Here is an 18,830-nt window from a genome sequence, read left to right as displayed (position 1 = left end):
ACCTTCTGCAAAGTTCTGGGGTCTGTGCCTCTTATTGGCTCAAAATTCCCATCTAGATGTGCTGTCCTGGATGTCCATTCTTTGTGTCAGACACTGTCCTTGCCTTTGCACAGATTAGACTTTGTGGGGCCTCCTTTGCATGCATTATTTAGCTGAGGCCTTTGCATCTTTAGCACACCCCCTGTGGTCAACTGAGCCTTATGATGTGGTTGTGCTTTGTTGTTGCTCGTAATGTGAAAGGGATAAAGCTCCTTGGCTGGTGCAGCCATCGACAAAGCGCCTTCGTTGCACCGCCAACGCTCATTGGGCGTGAGATGCCTTTATTGCACTGCCATCGCTCATTGGGTGTGAGATGCCTTCATTGTACTGCCACGCTCATTGGGCGTGAGGTGCCTTCATTGCACTTCCATTGGTCATTGGGCGTGAGGTGCCTTCATTGCACCGCCATCACTCACTGGGCGTGAGATGCCTTCATTGCACCGCCATCACTCACTGGGCGTGAGATGCCTTCATTGCACAGCCATCGCTCATCAGGCGTGAGATGCCTTCACTGCACAGCCATCGTTCATCAGGCGTGAGATGCCTTTATTGCACTGCCATCGCACATCAGGTGTGGGATACCTTCATTTCACAGCCATCGCTCATCAGGTGTGGGATGCCTTCATTACACCGCCATCGCTCACTGGTTGTGAGATGCCCTTATTGCACCGCCATCACTCACTGGGTGTGAGATGCCTTCATTGCACTGCCATCGCTCATCAGGCGTGAGATGCCTTCATTGTACAGCCATCGTTCATCAGGCGTGAGATGCCTTTATTGCACTGCCATCGCTCATTGGGTGGGAGATGCCTTCATTGTACTGCCACGCACATTGGGCGTGAGGTGCCTTCATTGCACTTCCATTGGTCATTGGGCGTGAGGTGCCTTCATTGCACCGCCATCACTCACTGGGCGTGAGATGCCTTCATTGCACCGCCATCACTCACTGGGCGTGAGATGCCTTCATTGCACAGCCATCGCTCATCAGGCGTGAGATGCCTTCATTGCACAGCCATCGTTCATCAGGCGTGAGATGCCTTTATTGCACTGCCATCGCACATCAGGTGTGGGATGCCTTCATTACACCGCCATCGCTCATCAGGTGTGGGATGCCTTCATTACACCGCCATCGCTCATCAGGTGTGGGATGCCTTCATTACACCGCCATCACTCACTGGGTGTGAGATGCCTTCATTGCACTGCCATCGCTCACTGTGCGTGAGGTGCCTTCATTGCACTTCCATTGGTCATTGGGCGTGAGGTGCCTTCATTGCACCGCCATCACTCACTGGGCGTGAGATGCCTTCATTGCACCGCCATCACTCACTGGGCGTGAGATGCCTTCATTGCACCGCCATCGCTCATCAGGCGTGAGATGCCTTCATTGCACAGCAATCGTTCATCAGGCGTGAGATGCCTTTATTGCACTGCCATCGCACATCAGGTGTGGGATGCCTTCATTACACCGCCATCGCTCATCAGGTGTGGGATGCCTTCATTACACCGCCATCGCTCATCAGGTGTGGGATGCCTTCATTACACCGCCATCACTCACTGGGTGTGAGATGCCTTCATTGCACTGCCATCGCTCATTGGGCGTGAGATGCCTTCATTGCACAGCCATCGTTCATCAGGCGTGAGATGCCTTCATTCCACAGCCATCGCTCATCAGGTGTGGGATGCCTTCATTGCACCGCCATCGCTCACTGGGCGTGAGGTGCCTTCATTGCACCGCCATCGCTCACTGGGTGTGAGATGCCTTCATTGCACCGCCATCGCTCACTGGGCGTGAGATGCCTTCATTGCACAGCCATCGCTCATCAGGCGTGAGATGCCTTCATTGCACCGCCATCGCTCACTGGGTGTGAGATGCCTTCATTGCACCGCCATCGCTCACTGGGCGTGAGATGCCTTCATTGCACCGCCATCGCTCACTGTGCGTGAGGTGCCTTCATTGCACCGCCATCGCTCACTGGGTGTGAGAAGCCTTCATTGCACCGCCATCGCTCACTGGGCGTGAGATGCCTTAATTGCACAGCCATCGCTCATCAGGCGTGAGATGCCTTCATTGCACTGCCATCGCACGTTGGGCGTGAGATGCCTTCATTGCACTGCCATCACTCACTGGGTGTGAGGTGCCTTCATTGCACCGCCATCGCTCACTGGGTGTGAGATGCCTTCATTGCACCGCCATCGCTCACTGGGCGTGAGATGCCTTCATTGCACAGCCATCGCTCATCAGGCGTGAAATGCCTTCATTGCACTGCCATCGCACGTTGGGCGTTAGATGCCTTCATTGCACTGCCATCACTCACTGGGTGTGAGGTGCCTTCATTGCACCGCCATCGCTCACTGGGTGTGAGATGCCTTCATTGCACCGCCATCGCTCACTGGGCGTGAGATGCCTTCATTGCACCACCATCGCTCATCAGGTGTGGGATGCCTTCATTGCACCGCCATCGCTCACTGGGCGCGAGGTGCCTTCATTGCACCGCCATCGCTCACTGGGTGTGAGATGCCTTCATTGCACCACCATCGCTCACTGGGCGTGAGATGCCTTCATTGCACCACCATCGCTCATCAGGTGTGAGATGCCTTCATTGCACTGCCATCGCACGTTGGCCGTGAGATGCCTTCATTGCACCACCATCGCTCATCAGGTGTGGGATGCCTTCATTGCACCGCCATCGCTCAATGGGCGCGGGGTGCCTTCATTGCACTGCCATCGCACGTTGGGCGTGAGATCGGATACACCCAACTCAAGAAGGCTGAGCAGGAATCCCTTAAATCCCACACCACACCTCTCCAGGGACTCCTGCCTCCAGGCGCTGGGACACCCCTGCTGCTACCGGTTTAGCCGCTCCCGTTCTGAGGGCTTTCAGTGAGTGAAGTAAGGACACAGCATATTACAGGCCTGCAATTGGCTCACCCACCTCGTAAAGCAAGTCATTTACCGCCAGACTGGCTCTGTTATTACATTAATTACAGCTTCATGTTTCATGCCAAGCTGTGTCTAGATTAGTCCCGGGTGTTGATGCATCTAACTTTTTACATGTCTCTCTGTTGTGAAATTCCTTTAAAAAAGAAGATAATCACTGCCATTTAAAAAGACAAACACTGAGTAAAAGTCAGTAAATCTAAAAATTCCAATGCACAACCTACAGTCCACGAATGGAGCCGCTTAGTTCTGCCAGTAGGGTGCTCCTGAACCCTGGTCTTGTAGGAGATCTGGACCCGAGGCATTACTGCGTCTTTCTATTTTAAGGACTTTATTTTACCTTTTTCACAACTTTCTGAATTTACTCGTGGGACGGGTTGATTTCACACAGATCAGTAATGTTATTATCCAGCAACGTGACTGGCTCGTCTCCCATTGTCACCCCCGTGCTTATTAGTGATTTGTGTTCCCTTGAAGCCCGAGGCTTGTGCCTACAGCCAGAGCTGTGCAGAGTAAGAAGTGGAGGGCACAAGGCCTGGGGCGAGGGAGGGAGACTTAGAGTAATGGCACTGACTATGAATGATCCAGGTATTATACTGTAGAAGGTGACGGCCTTCAGTCATAGGGACCAGAATGTCTCACTCAAACACAGACGTTCCTGACATCCCATCCTGGACTGGCCGGAGGGGGTTCGAGAAGACACGTCAATTTCTAGCAACAGCCATGATGTGTTTTTGAGGACTCACAAAAAATTACGGTCTGTCGAAAGAGCAGATTTTTCTATAACCCTTTACAAGATGATTTAAACGTAAAAAAAAGCTAAGCATGTCAATTAACTGAGAAACTGCAAAAACAAACATCTTTGAACATTGTAAACAAACAAGTCCACCTTTTTCTAAAAACCTTGAAACCATTTAGACTCGTTAAGGACTTCACCTTTTAGCAGGGCCTGGTGTCCAGTGGTACCAGTTGTGTCAACACGAGGCATGGGGTGTCGTCCCAGCTTCAGTATTCGACTGACAGTCAATTGATTCTGGGCAATCATCATTACGTGTCCCTCAATCAATCAGGATTTATAAAGCGAGGCTAATCACCCGATAGGGTTTCCAGGTGCAGGCAGGTCCCGGAGGCCTATTCAAACAGCCAGGTCTTGAGGGCCATTCGGAATTCAGGAAATGAGGTGATGGTCCGAGGTGGGGAGGCAGTTCTGGGTCTTTGCTGCGATCACTGTACCTTAATTCATAAAACGTCCACATGTACAGAAACTACAAGGCTACTGGCTTCTCCAGCTCTTTTTTCCAGCAATGTGAGCTTGCCTTTGGGTTGGATAACTTGAACCAAGCACTTTGCCGCGGGACCATGTTGGCCCGACTCACAAAGGGGTTTATGTGTAGTAAAGATACGAGAGTGGAGTCTCTGCACTCCGGGCAGAATCTCGGCACAGGGTACTCATGCATTCATTCAAAAACAAAGGTTAAAGTAACGTTGTAGCTAGGTGAATTTGTCAGTGGCAAAATAACCTTTTGGAACCAAAAAAGAATACACACATTTACCTCTATAACTTGAACTCCTGCCATGACTTGCTTATGACCTCACATATGACATCACTCATGACATGTTCTTTGGCATAATTTACGACATAACTGAAGGCATCATCCAATGAGTGTATTAGTTTGTTTTATAGTTTACATAGTGGCAGGAAACTACCGTATTACTTTTCTACCTAATTTTGAAGAGCCTGTGTCCAGCTATTGGGTGCAAACGTTTGCAAAACACATAAGCTCCTAATGCATCATAGGCGCGGAGAGGTATTGAACACGTTATAAATCTTTGTATTGAAGAGTAACTATGGGTATAGGTGACAGCATGTTCCACACAAGGTTTTTGGTACTGCACAAAAAGTATTCAACAGGGCAAAGATTTTACGTACTACATACTAAGTATAGTAAGCAGCCTTGAGTTATAGAGAGAATCATCTCAGCATGACAATTTCCACTTAACAGAGTAGACTGTGTGCACCAGTTACGAACCTATGTACATGTGCTTATTTTGCTTCAGAACTTGGGCTATCTGTAAAGTTTTCACCACAGTATGAAGGCTGCAGGTAGTATGAACTTTAGCACCATCGCACCTTGGTTATTTTAAAACAACAGTCGCTCTTTGGACTAGTTTTGCATGGAGCGTACACTGAACTTAGTAGATACTTTTTAATACTCTGTGGTGTATTTCTCATGAGAGTTTCACTGTCTACAAACAGTGTAGTACAGAGTAAACTCTCTCCATAGAGTAAACACTGTTAACAGTATACCCACTTTTCAACTCATATCCACTTCATTTCTCGGGATTTGATACAGGTAAAGAGTTTACATAGTAGGGAATTAGTTATGTAACAGGGCTGGAGTATCTGTAGGAAGTTTCTTTACCCTGAAGAGTTGTATACAGATTGAACACCAAGTGCAGGATAGGTTATCGTTTCATCTGTGGTTCATAGTCAACATGAACTCGGTGAGAAAGGGACTGATTGTCCCATATAGTTGTCCTGAGACATCCCTCCCACTTGCCCGTGCTGTGTAGGCCCTTTTATATGTTATGTAGGCCTTAGTTAAATTGACCGTGGCTCTGCCATTTTAGTGCATCGCAGGCTGATGGCAGGTCTGACCCAACTCTGACCCAACGCAGATTCAGTTCCTCTTTCTGCGAAGCTTTCTGCCTCCAAGCTGGTAGCCCCCACCCTACCCGGTCGGTACCAAAAGTTCAGCATCCTCTTGACACTTCAACATACAGTAAGCTGCATCCTGGCATAGCACTTGCTTCCTGGGCAGGTTTCCCGCATTTCAGGAAGTGGCAACCGCAGAGCTTAAGTTGAGAGGATTTATGTATGTATATATTCGATTTGAACACAATATCTGTTTGTATTTTTCGCTTTTGCGCACAATGTCTACTTATAGTTTCTGCTTGCTCTGTGTAATTTACGACAAGCGATTGGCCTGAGAAACTGACCTTTTCACCTAGTTCATTGTCAGCATTAAGTGGGTAAATGACGACATGTCTGGTGAAATTCTGCAGACGAGGTTTATTTTTGGGTAAGAGTTGCGTGCGAAGCAGCCCAAAATTTAGTATATAAGGAGAGCACGCAGACACCTTAACGGATTACCTCGCTGTCTGTATGTAGGTGACAGACAGATTCCGTAGGTTTCCCCAAGAGTTCTTAGGGGCTCTTGTGTTTGCTTCTGCGCCTGCTTAGCATTGTGTTGTGTTCACCTATATGAAATGTACTGTTATGCTTAGTTATTGTCTTTTTATATTTGATCAAAATGTATTGGTTTCATTCAAAATTGCAGGAATGCTAGCTCTAGAGTAGACGTGAGAGTTCCTAGGTAATAGAGTTATTGTACTCTGAAACATATCTCCTAGGTATAACTTGTCTCTTAAGATGCTTTCCTTCTCTCAGGCAATCTGATACGGAGAGAATGGACATGTGATCATATGAATTCTGTATTTTGTGTCTCTGATTTGCGGTTTCTTTGAAGTTGCATCTTCTCATTAAACTGCTATTGTGTTCTACCTCAAATTCCATGTCTCACATGTCTGTTTTCTTCAATTCTAGAGCGAGCGTTCCCAGGCACCCCTGCCCAAATTAAGGTGCCCCTTTTGTCCCTGACTCACTCTCCTGCCCAGTTCTGTGGTAGCTCCCGGGGCTCTGAGTAACGCCCCTAGCTTCCTTGTCCTGTAATAAATCCTCCCTCCGACATTTTGGTGCCGAGTGACTCGGAGTAGCAGTGCCTGCAGACGGGGGCAGTAACGGCTGGGTTCGAGGGGACGCAGACTGAGCACTCGTGACTCCTTTCTGGCTGAAGCCTTTGAGTACAAGCACTCGGGTGAGTACTATGACTACCTGACGTGAAGTGACGCTTTGGTAACGGTTTATGAAAGGAGCGCTTGTGAGGCTTCTGTGTTTTTCTCGGCTCTCAGTTCTTTCCTGTCTCCTGTCTTGGTTGGCCTCGCTAAGGACATTTTTAACTGGGGAGGCTTGTGTGTGCGACATGGGATTCTGAGCTGGACAGTACGGTCAGGAAGTTGTTGGTTTATTGTTTCCTTTATGTTATATATAGATGTGTGTGCTATTGTTTTCGCCTTGAGTGCCCGGAGGAGAAGGCTGCGTCTTGCGCCTTTCACGGGCTTATTTAGCTCTTTTTTTAGTATTACATTTTACATTTTACATTTTTTACATTGGTTTTTGTAGGAAAACAGGCATAGAAGAAAGACAATAAAAAAGTAAAAAGAATAAGGGATAAGGAGAGGCTGGTTATGTCTGCAGTCTTTTCAATGCTATTCTTTTTGGTATAGCTTGCTGTTGGGTCTCTCTGTATATAGTGAAACAGAGAGCGCCTCTTTACCAGGGGGCTACGGGTCGGCCTGGTAGAAGAGAAGGAGAGATACGATTTACTATCGTATTCTTTCAGCAATAAAAAAGTGCTCCACCGAGTGCTGTGTGGATACAGTGGAGGCTCTCCTACATCAATACAAGGTAGGAAAGAGGTTGGATATTGTCGGTCCACTTAGCTACTGGATAACGGATATCGCCTGGTTTATGAGGATTTTAAGAGGTTCCCCGGGTTGGTTTATTGGATGTTATGAGTTTTTGGTAGTTCTGTGACAGTTTCCCTTTTGTGCGTGCGCCATTTGTAAATAGAAAGCACGTGTTCTATTCTTGTCCTTCAGAGGGCAAGGTATGCAGTCATTGTCTGAGAATAGACACTCTGAACGTGCCTGACTTACTTCTTTCGTGAAACACATGTAGAATTTCATGACTGCATGACTTCAGGTTACCGTCTGATAATGCATACAGAGGCTCATTAAAGTGAAGCAATTGCACTTTATTGTGGTTGGTGCTTATATGGGCACTGCAGTAAGGGTCACTGACTGACACAGAAGCTGCTTTTAGTAAGGCCATATTTACGTGCACAGTTATTTTGTTATTTGTATTTTGTTTTTTTGATGATATATTTTATGATATGCAGATTTGATGATATGTTTTATGATATGCAGATGTATATTGAATGTATAAGGACATGATGTTAAATTGATGTTGACTGGTCTGTATCGTTTTTATTAGGATAAGACCCGCTAGGTAGGGTTATCATTGTAACAGAAGATCACTGTCAAATGTAGAAGATTGGTTTGTTAGTGAGATTCAATAACTAGGGAGGAATGTCAATGCTTTTCTGTTGTTTGTACTCCCACATGTATTGATCTGCCACTGATAACCGTAGTGATTTTCGTTTTATTGAAGGTTTTGTGTTTTGTATTTGGAATGTTTTTGCGCCACAATTGTTACAAGTATATTATTTAGTGCTGCCTTTTTTCCAAACCATTGAACATTTCTAGTGCTGCTAACATTAACTAGGTGTCACTAAGGTTTGAGGTACAGCATAGGTACACAGATGAATAGAATATTTGGTTACAGAACTTATAGAACCGCAGACACCATATATGTGCAAATTTCTATGATAGTGCCAGGATTAGAAACACTGACTGAGGTCACTAGCTCCTGGCCCCGTAACCCCCTGCGAAGCAAGGTCCTTCATTATTGCCTTGGCGAACATCCTGGTGCCCTGCAGTTTCCTGACTTCTCACCAGAAGGAGTCTATAACGGTCCAGATAAACGGGAGATTAAAGAGGCATTTTATTTAACCATTAAAGAGGCATTGGGGGACGAGCTGATATATGATTACCCTGACTACTGACACATAAGGAGAGCAGTATATATATATTTATTAATATAGAGTACTAAGGGATACAGATGAGCAATAGTGAGCATCAGTCAGTTGGGATAGTTCTGCACATACTAAATGACAGAATAATAGCGGTGCACAATCCTGGCGAACAGACTATAGCAACTTTTGGGAGGCGACAAAGTGCCTTGATAGCCAGAGCGTGGAAGTTGCTGGGAATCACACTAGCACATGGCACTGAGGTAAAGGTATCTTCACTACACCTAGTGCAGCTGCACCTCCCAGTGCCTACCTATAGACCCATTACCCTGAACCCAGACCCTGTACTTGAGCTGCCACAGAGCACCCCCTCTGTGGAAGACGCTCCAGATACACTGCAGCCGCCACTAGTGTCCCCTCCGACGCCGTGTGCTGCTAGAGACTCCTCCACGGCATTAACCCAGCTGGGGAGCCCTGATCTCGCTCACCAAGAATCACTTACACCATCCCCTCTATTCACACCGTCTCCTCCAGGCGACAGCCACCTGGAACAACAGGAAGGGTCACAAATCACACAAATCACTAGCGACGTATTAGGCTGTGAACAGCACAGGACAAATTAGATGGAATAGTAGCCATGGAGTGCAAACCATGGCCAGAGATACAACACCACATCATTCATTTTTGCAAAAAGGAGCAGGAACAGGAGAAGAAAAGGTTATTAGCTATTGAAAATGCAGCAGCTAAATTAGTGCAGCAAAAACTTAAGAAAAGGGAGACCCCTGACACAATGATGGTGGCTTCACCAGTGAGTCAGATGACTGCTGTCACTAATTTCCCACAAGATGCCCAGACTGCACTAGGAGGTAACACACAAGTAGCTGCACCAAACATACAGGCACAGCCCTTCAATAATGGTGTGCAACAACAGGCATGCACCAATGAGCAACAGCAGCAGTATTATGGTAATGAGCAAATGAGGTATGCAAATACTGGGATGCGGGGGAGAGGTAGAGGATTAGGCTTCCAAAGACCTGCACCACAGCCAGGAGCACGAGTGTGCTACTACTGTCAGCGACCAGGACATTATGTGAGGGAATGTCATATGAAGATGCGGGATGAAGGGAGGTCAGTAGGTAGAGGAAATACACAACAAGCTCAAGTGCCAGTACAATACTACCAGCAGCAGCAGCCGCTGCCGCCTCAAGCAGTATATTCCTATCCTTCTCCTTCCCCAGCACAGCAGCCAATGCTGCAGCAGGTACAATTACAGACACCTGTGATAGCCCAAGTGCAGCCCCAGATCCAACAAGCACAGCCACAGCTACTTCAGCCACAGATGCCTGTGTACCAAATGGTGCCACAGACGCAAGCTCCTGTGCCTCAGGGAGCCACGATACTGCCCACCACCAATCCCTTTTCACAGGGCACCATCCAGCAGTACCAGGCTGGAGGATATTCAAGTTAGGACAGCCCACAGACAACTCTAGTGTGTCCCGTGTTATCGTGCCTCACAAATATCAGAGAGGACCCAGTTGTGTATGTCACGATAAACAACAAAACTTATAGTTTTATGGTTGACACAGGTGCTACGTTTTCCTGCATCAGGGAAGGAGCACTGCCCATCTCCAACCAGAGCGCAGACACACAGGGTTTCTCTGGGGCAATAATAAGGGTCCCTTTTACCAAACCAGTACCAATGGAAATAGGAGGTAAATGTATTCAGCAACGCTTGCTCTACTCAACACAGTCCCCAGTGAATCTCTTGGGACGAGACCTCATGGCCAAATTAAATATGACAATTAGTTTTAAAGAGAACGGTACAATGACTTGTTCCATTCCTGGTACATCGATGTGCAGGATGATGGCTGTCACTGTGGATTCCTCCCTGAGAGATGAGATAAGAGCCCGCCCAATGGATGAGCAAGCATTCTCCACAGCGGTACACATTGTTGTTGCCAATACACCAGAGATGAATGGGCGCACTGTCCAACTTCCCAAAGAATTCCTTTTTCGTCCACAGTCACAGAACATGCCTGTGCCTGACAAAAATATGATCCTAGGAATACACTGTCTTGAAATAACACCCACGTATGGAGCTTTCTTAGCACTAGACGACAATGCCCACACATGGGCCTGTGTCATTTTCATTGAACCTGGACATCAGGTAAGGAATATTTCAGATCACCAACTGTTTGGAGATCCTGAGGAATTTTCCAAAGTGGAGATTATTTATCAAAATCCAGTGCCTTTGTCGGTGACAGTTGAGATTAGAACTCCAACTCCGCCCGAAGTATTCGATGCTACCCGTGACTCAGACTTAGCTCAGGTACCAAGCATTCTTTGGACAACAGGTCCCAATGATGTGGGGCTCATTAAATCAGCTGCGCCATTCAGGGTAACACTGAAACCAGGTGCCCTTCTACCCAGAGTGCGCCAGTACCCTTTGTCTAGGGAAGCAGAGGAGGGAATTGCCCCTACCATACAAGCGCTGCTACATCAAGGTGTGATATACCCCTGTATCTCGCCGTGTAACACGTGCCTTTTTCCGGTGAGGAAACAGAAGACTAATCAATGGAGATTAGTGCATGACCTACGCTCAATTAACAGCATAGTGATCCCAGAGTTTCCCATCGTCCCAGACCCTTCAGTGATACTTACCAACATCCCACCTGACACTAAATATTTTTCCGTCATTGACCTGAAGAATGCATTTTTTAGTGTCCCTCTACACATAGACAGCCAGTTCTTATTTGCTTTCTCGTTCCAAGGTAGGCAATTCACATATAAAAGACTGCCCCAGGGGTACTGTGAGTCCCCCAGTGTATTCAACAGAGTTGTCAAAGATGACTTGTCAAATTTCCAATGTGACAGCACCTTGCTACAATATGTTGATGACATACTCCTCTGTAGCGCCACTGAGCAGCAGTGCCGACGGGATACAGTTGCTCTGCTTACAACATTGGCACAGAGAGGATACAAAGTAGACAAACAGAAACTCCAATATTGTCAGGAAGAAGTACAGTACCTAGGACAGCTAATCTCAGCATCAGGGAGAAAAGTTACCCCAGGAAGAGTAGAGGCAATAAGAAGCACTCCTGAACCCCAGTCAGTTAAGGACATGCAAAAGTTCCTAGGACTAGTGAACTACGTTAGACAATGGGTTTTTGACTATTCCACCATCACTGCACCACTCCTGACAGCTGTCAAAACGGCCAAAGACAGGCATAATAAGATTGACTGGACACCTGAAATGACGTCAGCCTTTGCCAAATTGAAAGATGAGATTACAAACGCACCTGTGTTAGGCTCTCCTGACTACACAAAAGAGTTCTATCTATTCACTCACTGTAATGGACAGGTCATGACAGCAGTCCTCACCCAGAAGTACCCCATGGGCCACAAACCCGTTGCATACTTCAGTGGCATGTTAGATTCGGTAATGAAAGGCCATTATCCTTGTGAGCAGGCCTTGTCAACCGCAGCATTTGCTGTTGAGAAAAGCACCCCCATAGTCATGGGGTCCCCTCTGACACTGTACACCGAGCATGCAGTATTCGCAGTGATACAAAAAGCTAAAACAACTCTTACTACACAAAGAGTGTCAGGATATGAAGTGATACTGTCATTACCATCCTTGAAGGTTGTTAAATGTCATACTGTGAACCCTGCCACGTTCTTTGTTCATCCCATTGCCACCACTGATGATGACAGTCATGACTGTGCCACATATTGTCCAGATGAGTCAGGAACAGCGAAAGAAGACCCGTTGCCAGATAGTGTAATTTACTTTGTTGACGGTTCCTCTACCATTGATCAAGAGACAGGAATAAGATACACAGGTGCTGCAGTGGTCAGAGCACAACAGAGAGACTCCTCTGACTCTCTAGACATCGTACAGCAAATAGCATTGCCATCACATTATTCAGCGCAGGCAGCAGAGTTGGTAGCTTTGATTGCAGCCCTCAAACATGGAGCTGATAAGAGGATTACTGTATACTCAGATTCTGCATATGTCACCACAACAACACATTCCAGCATCCTGAGATGGAAAAGGCGTGGCTTCCTTAAAACTGATGGCACACCTGTAATGCACAAACAGTTACTTGAGGAACTAATAGATTCATTAACATTGCCAGCAGAAGTGGCTGTAGTAAAGTGTGCTGCACACACAAATGGCCAAGATTTTGTTTCCAGAGGAAATGCCATGGCAGATTGGGCTGCTAAAACAGCTGCCAGAGGGCCCCGACCTGCACCATCTCAAGTGACAGAGCAAAATACCTGTGCCCCCATTCTGTTTGCTCAAGATGCATCCGTCATAGTACAGGTAGATACACAAAGTACAGTAGATGACACAAGTGAATCGTTGCTCTCAGATACCCCTGATCCAACACTTCCATACACTATAGATGATACACAGCAATATGATATCATTGCACAACTACACCTACGAGAGATACAGGAGAGTGCCCCTCCTGAAGAGAAAGAGCTATGGAAGAAGAGAGGAGTGCAACAAGATGTCTCAGATTTCATTTACAGACAGACAATGACAGGGAAGCCAGTTATGCCACAGGCACTATTACAAGTAGCGCTCACTCAGTTACACCTTCCGACACATGTCCCTCGTGATATCATGTCCACAACTTTGCAGACAGAGTGGTTCATCCCCAATGCATATGAGCAGATACAACTCTTCGTTCATCAGTGCCTCATTTGTCAACAATATTCACCTAACCCAACTATGAAGACAGTTGCCTCAACAATACCAAGGCCCAAAGGTCCCTTTAGAGAACTCCACATTGATTACATAGACATGATTGACAGATGCAACAATTACAGGTACCTCATTGTAGTGGTATGCCCATTTTCAAGGTGGATTGAAGCTGGACCATGTGTCCATTGTGACGCAAAGGCCGCAGCTACTTTTTTGCTTCGTGAGGTCATATGTCGCTGGGGATTACCGGATGCTATTCGAAGTGACAATGGCCGCCATTTTTCAAATGATATCTTTGCCATAATTACCTCAATGTTAGGAATAAAACATAAGTTGACATCAGCCTATCATCCACAAAGCAATGGTATTTGTGAGCGCCTTAACGGCCTGCTCAAAGCCAAAATCAGTAAGATAAGTGCCACAATTGGAAAGAAATGGCTCTATTGCCTTCCCATTGCTCTGTTCACACTCAGAAATGCTCCCAGTTCTGACCATCACCTTACGCCTCACCAGCTTGTCACGGGCAGATCAATGAATGTGGTTGTTCCCTCCACCAGACCTAAAGTAGACACTGAAATGTCTTCTGAGATTGTGAAAGCTGAACTGTTTGATTACTTGTGTGCACTAACTCGTGCTGCAAAGTTCCTTTCTATTCAGATATCAAGGACACAGAACAAGGGCTCTATTTCTGATGAACTTCCACCTATTTGCCCTGGGACAATAATCTTCGTAAAGAAAAAAGTCCGGAAGTGGAAAGATCCTAAATTTGAAGGACCCTATCAGGTCATAGACTCTTCACCCACTGCAGTCCGAATAGCCGAAAGGAAGGCATGGATACATCGGAGCCACGTGAGGATCCACCCGGCACCATCCCAGGCCTGAACTATGGACAAGAGGAGGGCATCATGTTTCCATGGTCTAACCAAGAGAAGGAGTATGAAGATCGCATGGCCATCTATGGACTGAGACACAGTAACAGACGTTCCTCGCTTTCACTGAAAAAGATATGTACAGTAATTGGTATTCTCTTTGTTGCATTTTTAATTGCAGTAATTGCATTTGATTGGGTTGTGGTGTATCCAGAGAGAAGGGGAGGTACAGCTAGCGATGTTAGATCCACCCTAGGACAACCCCAGTCTGAGACACTTCCTGACACCTATGCACCGCCCACTCTGGTGCCATCCACACCGCCTGCTAACCCAACAGAATGGGATATGGTACTGGATATCACCTTGAATGCCCATGTGCCAGATACTCATAAAAAGGCCCGCCAGAACAAGCGAAGTGTTGGGAGTGAATTGATTGTCAGAGGCATAAAGGCACCTGCCAGGTATACGCCACGTAACACTCACAAGCAAGCAGTGGCCCCGCCAGTAGCAGACTGGGTTAGTAAACTTCAGGACACAGTTGTGTTCACCTATGACCAGCATTTCATGCCTGGTTCCCCCTCCCAGCGCACTGATAAGATATCAGAGGATAATGGGGTTCACAATGCACTGTTTGACAACATGTGGTATAGAGACATGAGGGAGGTCGGGAGGAAGGTCACGAATGAATCCTGCTTTGTGTGCTCTCACATCCCTCATGCTGTAGGCGCAGACAAATTGATATTTCCCAGAGAAGTGCCACCACCCACTGCCAAATGTCTCCTACATCTGTTTCTTTGTCGCATACATGGTCAGATACAGCTCCACTCAGCCACAATAGATGGTGTGTTTGTGACTGCTACAGAGTGGGATGACAAGTATGTTACATTTACAGTGATAACAAATCCATCAGAGTATGAAAGGAGGATAGAGGCTTACCATGGTATGGAAATGCCCATCGGCCTGTTGGAGGTCTGGAGATACAACTTTAGGAGACTAGGGTACTTCGCCTTCCCAACACCCCCGTCAAAATGTCACTCACCAGTGCATCGCCAAGCCTACCATAATGATTCCCAGTGCCCTTGTCAGTGGAGGCCAATATTGCGCCTGCAGGCCAACATTTATTTTAACGGCAGGTGGAATGGCCCACATGACTTGGTATGTAAGGCAGCCTCCTTAGGGGATGCAATTGTGAAGGAAAACGACACACATCGTGTTGATAAGAAGATTGGGGAGGAGTGCGCTGAGATATGGGCACAAGAGACTAGAAGATACACTTTCAATGAGGGTACAAGATACCAACCAAAGAAAGCATACAAGCTAAAGTCTCCTCTCCTTTGTTTCCTAGGTAACGGAACGATCTCTGTGGGCCGCAACACAAACTGCAGCAGCACAATTTTTAATTCGGACCTTCAGTACGGCACCTCCAGCCTCATGGACATCTATTGGGCCTGCGGTGAACACATTTATCTGCAGCTGCCACCCCACTGGAAAGGACTGTGTTCCATGGTCATGATGCATGAACTACACCTGGTTGTACCAGCATCGAACATTTCCCGCATCCATACCCACCCAATGACAGGTGATGTCACCCTGCTCCACCACCGAAAAAGGAGCCTTCAGGAATATTTCTCAAGTGGTCCAATTCACGAGATTCCAAGAGATTTCCTCCTTTTCAACGAAGCTGAACTATTCTTCGGGGGCGCTGTCCCCATGTTCCAGACAAAAGCCAATGCTCGCTGGCTCCAAGTGACGCGATACGAACTGATGCAGCTCGTCAACAACACCCGTGATGGGTTCAACGCCGTGAAAGAAGAACTGAGACCTCTGAGACTTATGGTTCTAGAGCACAGATATGTTCTAGATCAGCTGACTGCGATGAGTGGTGGTGTATGTGCAAGAGTGGGGAAATCCTGCTGTACTTTCATTTTGGCTAATGATGCGGACAACGGAACACTTACAAAAGCCATCGAAGACTTGGACACTTTGGGGAGACAGATGCATGAGGAAGGAGGTGCTGAAGCAGACGTTTTTGATAATTTGTTCAGTTTTGACTGGATGCCTTCATGGCTGTCTGCTGTACTAAAACTTATGATGCCTATAATTTGTGTGCTGTTGCTGTTGTGTTGTGGTGTACAGATTCTAATACATTGTGTGAAAAGATTCAGTTCTACGGTAATTGGTATGAACTACGCAGGCTCAGGGGAGTACACTGGAATACGCACTGAACAGGGGGATGGGGAAGAAGTAACTAGGCTGAACATAGTAGAGCTCACCATCCCTGGGTCCAACGCGTCACAAGCTTCCCTTAGTAGGTGTTATCAGCCCCAGGTGCCTGGAAGCCCCCCACTTCCCTCAAGGAAAGACTTAGTACACCCATATGAGATAATGGCTGGGGATAAAGAGGAATCACAGGGAGAAATAGAAGCAGGCCCGAATAGGAGTGAGGGAGGGCTTTCTCCTTGTGACGCCACATGGCCACTCCCCCCACCGCCAGCTAAGTATGCTGTACGAATGGTGTTCATTAAAGATGAACAAGAGGAGGGAAATGAGAAAGGGACTGATTGTCCCATATAGTTGTCCTGAGACATCCCTCCCACTTGCCCGTGCTGTGTAGGCCCTTTTATATGTTATGTAGGCCTTAGTTAAATTGACCGTGGCTCTGCCATTTTAGTGCATCGCAGGCTGATGGCAGGTCTGACCCAACTCTGACCCAACGCAGATTCAGTTCCTCTTTCTGCGAAGCTTTCTGCCTCCAAGCTGGTAGCCCCCACCCTACCCGGTCGGTACCAAAAGTTCAGCATCCTCTTGACACTTCAACATACAGTAAGCTGCATCCTGGCATAGCACTTGCTTCCTGGGCAGGTTTCCCGCATTTCAGGAAGTGGCAACCGCAGAGCTTAAGTTGAGAGGATTTATGTATGTATATATTCGATTTGAACACAATATCTGTTTGTATTTTTCGCTTTTGCGCACAATGTCTACTTATAGTTTCTGCTTGCTCTGTGTAATTTACGACAAGCGATTGGCCTGAGAAACTGACCTTTTCACCTAGTTCATTGTCAGCATTAAGTGGGTAAATGACGACATGTCTGGTGAAATTCTGCAGACGAGGTTTATTTTTGGGTAAGAGTTGCGTGCGAAGCAGCCCAAAATTTAGTATATAAGGAGAGCACGCAGACACCTTAACGGATTACCTCGCTGTCTGTATGTAGGTGACAGACAGATTCCGTAGGTTTCCCCAAGAGTTCTTAGGGGCTCTTGTGTTTGCTTCTGCGCCTGCTTAGCATTGTGTTGTGTTCACCTATATGAAATGTACTGTTATGCTTAGTTATTGTCTTTTTATATTTGATCAAAATGTATTGGTTTCATTCAAAATTGCAGGAATGCTAGCTCTAGAGTAGACGTGAGAGTTCCTAGGTAATAGAGTTATTGTACTCTGAAACATATCTCCTAGGTATAACTTGTCTCTTAAGATGCTTTCCTTCTCTCAGGCAATCTGATACGGAGAGAATGGACATGTGATCATATGAATTCTGTATTTTGTGTCTCTGATTTGCGGTTTCTTTGAAGTTGCATCTTCTCATTAAACTGCTATTGTGTTCTACCTCAAATTCCATGTCTCACATGTCTGTTTTCTTCAATTCTAGAGCGAGCGTTCCCAGGCACCCCTGCCCAAATTAAGGTGCCCCTTTTGTCCCTGACTCACTCTCCTGCCCAGTTCTGTGGTAGCTCCCGGGGCTCTGAGTAACGCCCCTAGCTTCCTTGTCCTGTAATAAATCCTCCCTCCGACATCGGCTACCCATGAATTATATGGTATAGGGTCAATATTACAAATAACACAAACTTGCTTTTCCTATGGGGGTTGCATGGATGATAGCAGTAAAGAAGCTTCATATTATTTGGAGATTTTTTGCACTTACTTTCATATCTTTAATGGTATACCCTTTTAAAGAGCATCATGTACAAAAGAAGCTTCTATGATGTCATCATGATGCCATCATCAGTGATGTGATAAATGATGTCATTTCAAATGTCATCAGTGATCTCATAAATAATGTCATAGAACATATCATGAGTGTTGTCATAATTGAGGTCATGAACAGCGCATGGCGGGGCCACAAGTTCTAGTTAGTGCTGCTAACTATAATTGGTGAATTTCTGTGTTTTTTTAGTTCAAAACGTTAATGTTGTCACTGACAAATTCACCTAATTATAATGTTACTTTAACCTTTGGTTTTTTTCAGTGAATTTCTTTTTCATTTTTTAACGATCTTTTTATCACACTTAACTATAACTTTACTTTGTTGGCCTGTAAAGGAAGCCAATCCCACACTGCGCAGTGCCTTCAGTTGTGATCATGGGGGGGGGGGGGGCAGGGCCTGGCCGCCAACCCCCTGCATGCACCCAACCGCACGCTGCACACATTCTTTAATCATACGCAGTGGGGGGATGGCCACAGGGCCTGCGACCAGGTCATGTGGTCATCCCTCCCAAAGGCAGCCAACCCCACATGGCCTTCAGCTGTGTGCGGTGGGAGCTGGCCAAAGGTCCTGGCT

General features: G+C 46.6%; 1 protein-coding gene across 2 annotated transcripts; it reads left to right on the top strand.

Moving 5' to 3' along the window:
- The first annotated feature begins 6,584 nt into the window (after positions 1–6,584).
- LOC146834977 (uncharacterized) lies at positions 6,585–17,885 on the top strand. Of its 2 annotated transcripts, none has more exons than XM_085602622.1 (2): positions 6,585–6,855; positions 14,063–17,885. In XM_085602622.1, the coding sequence occupies exon 2, from the start codon at positions 14,236–14,238 to the stop codon at positions 16,846–16,848; it is 2,613 nt and encodes an 870-aa protein (XP_085458748.1). In that variant the 5' UTR covers positions 6,585–6,855; positions 14,063–14,235; the 3' UTR covers positions 16,849–17,885. The 2 variants fall into 2 exon arrangements, with proteins under 2 accessions (XP_085458748.1, XP_085458747.1); XM_085602621.1 differs by having other exon boundaries at positions 14,048–17,885.
- Positions 17,886–18,830: the final 945 nt, after the last annotated feature.

This window comes from Triturus cristatus, chromosome 4_2 (assembly GCF_964204655.1).
Source record: "Triturus cristatus chromosome 4_2, aTriCri1.1, whole genome shotgun sequence".
In the NCBI taxonomy this organism is placed as follows: Eukaryota; Metazoa; Chordata; class Amphibia; order Caudata; family Salamandridae; genus Triturus; species Triturus cristatus.
This window is presented reverse-complemented; position numbering and strand designations above follow the sequence as displayed.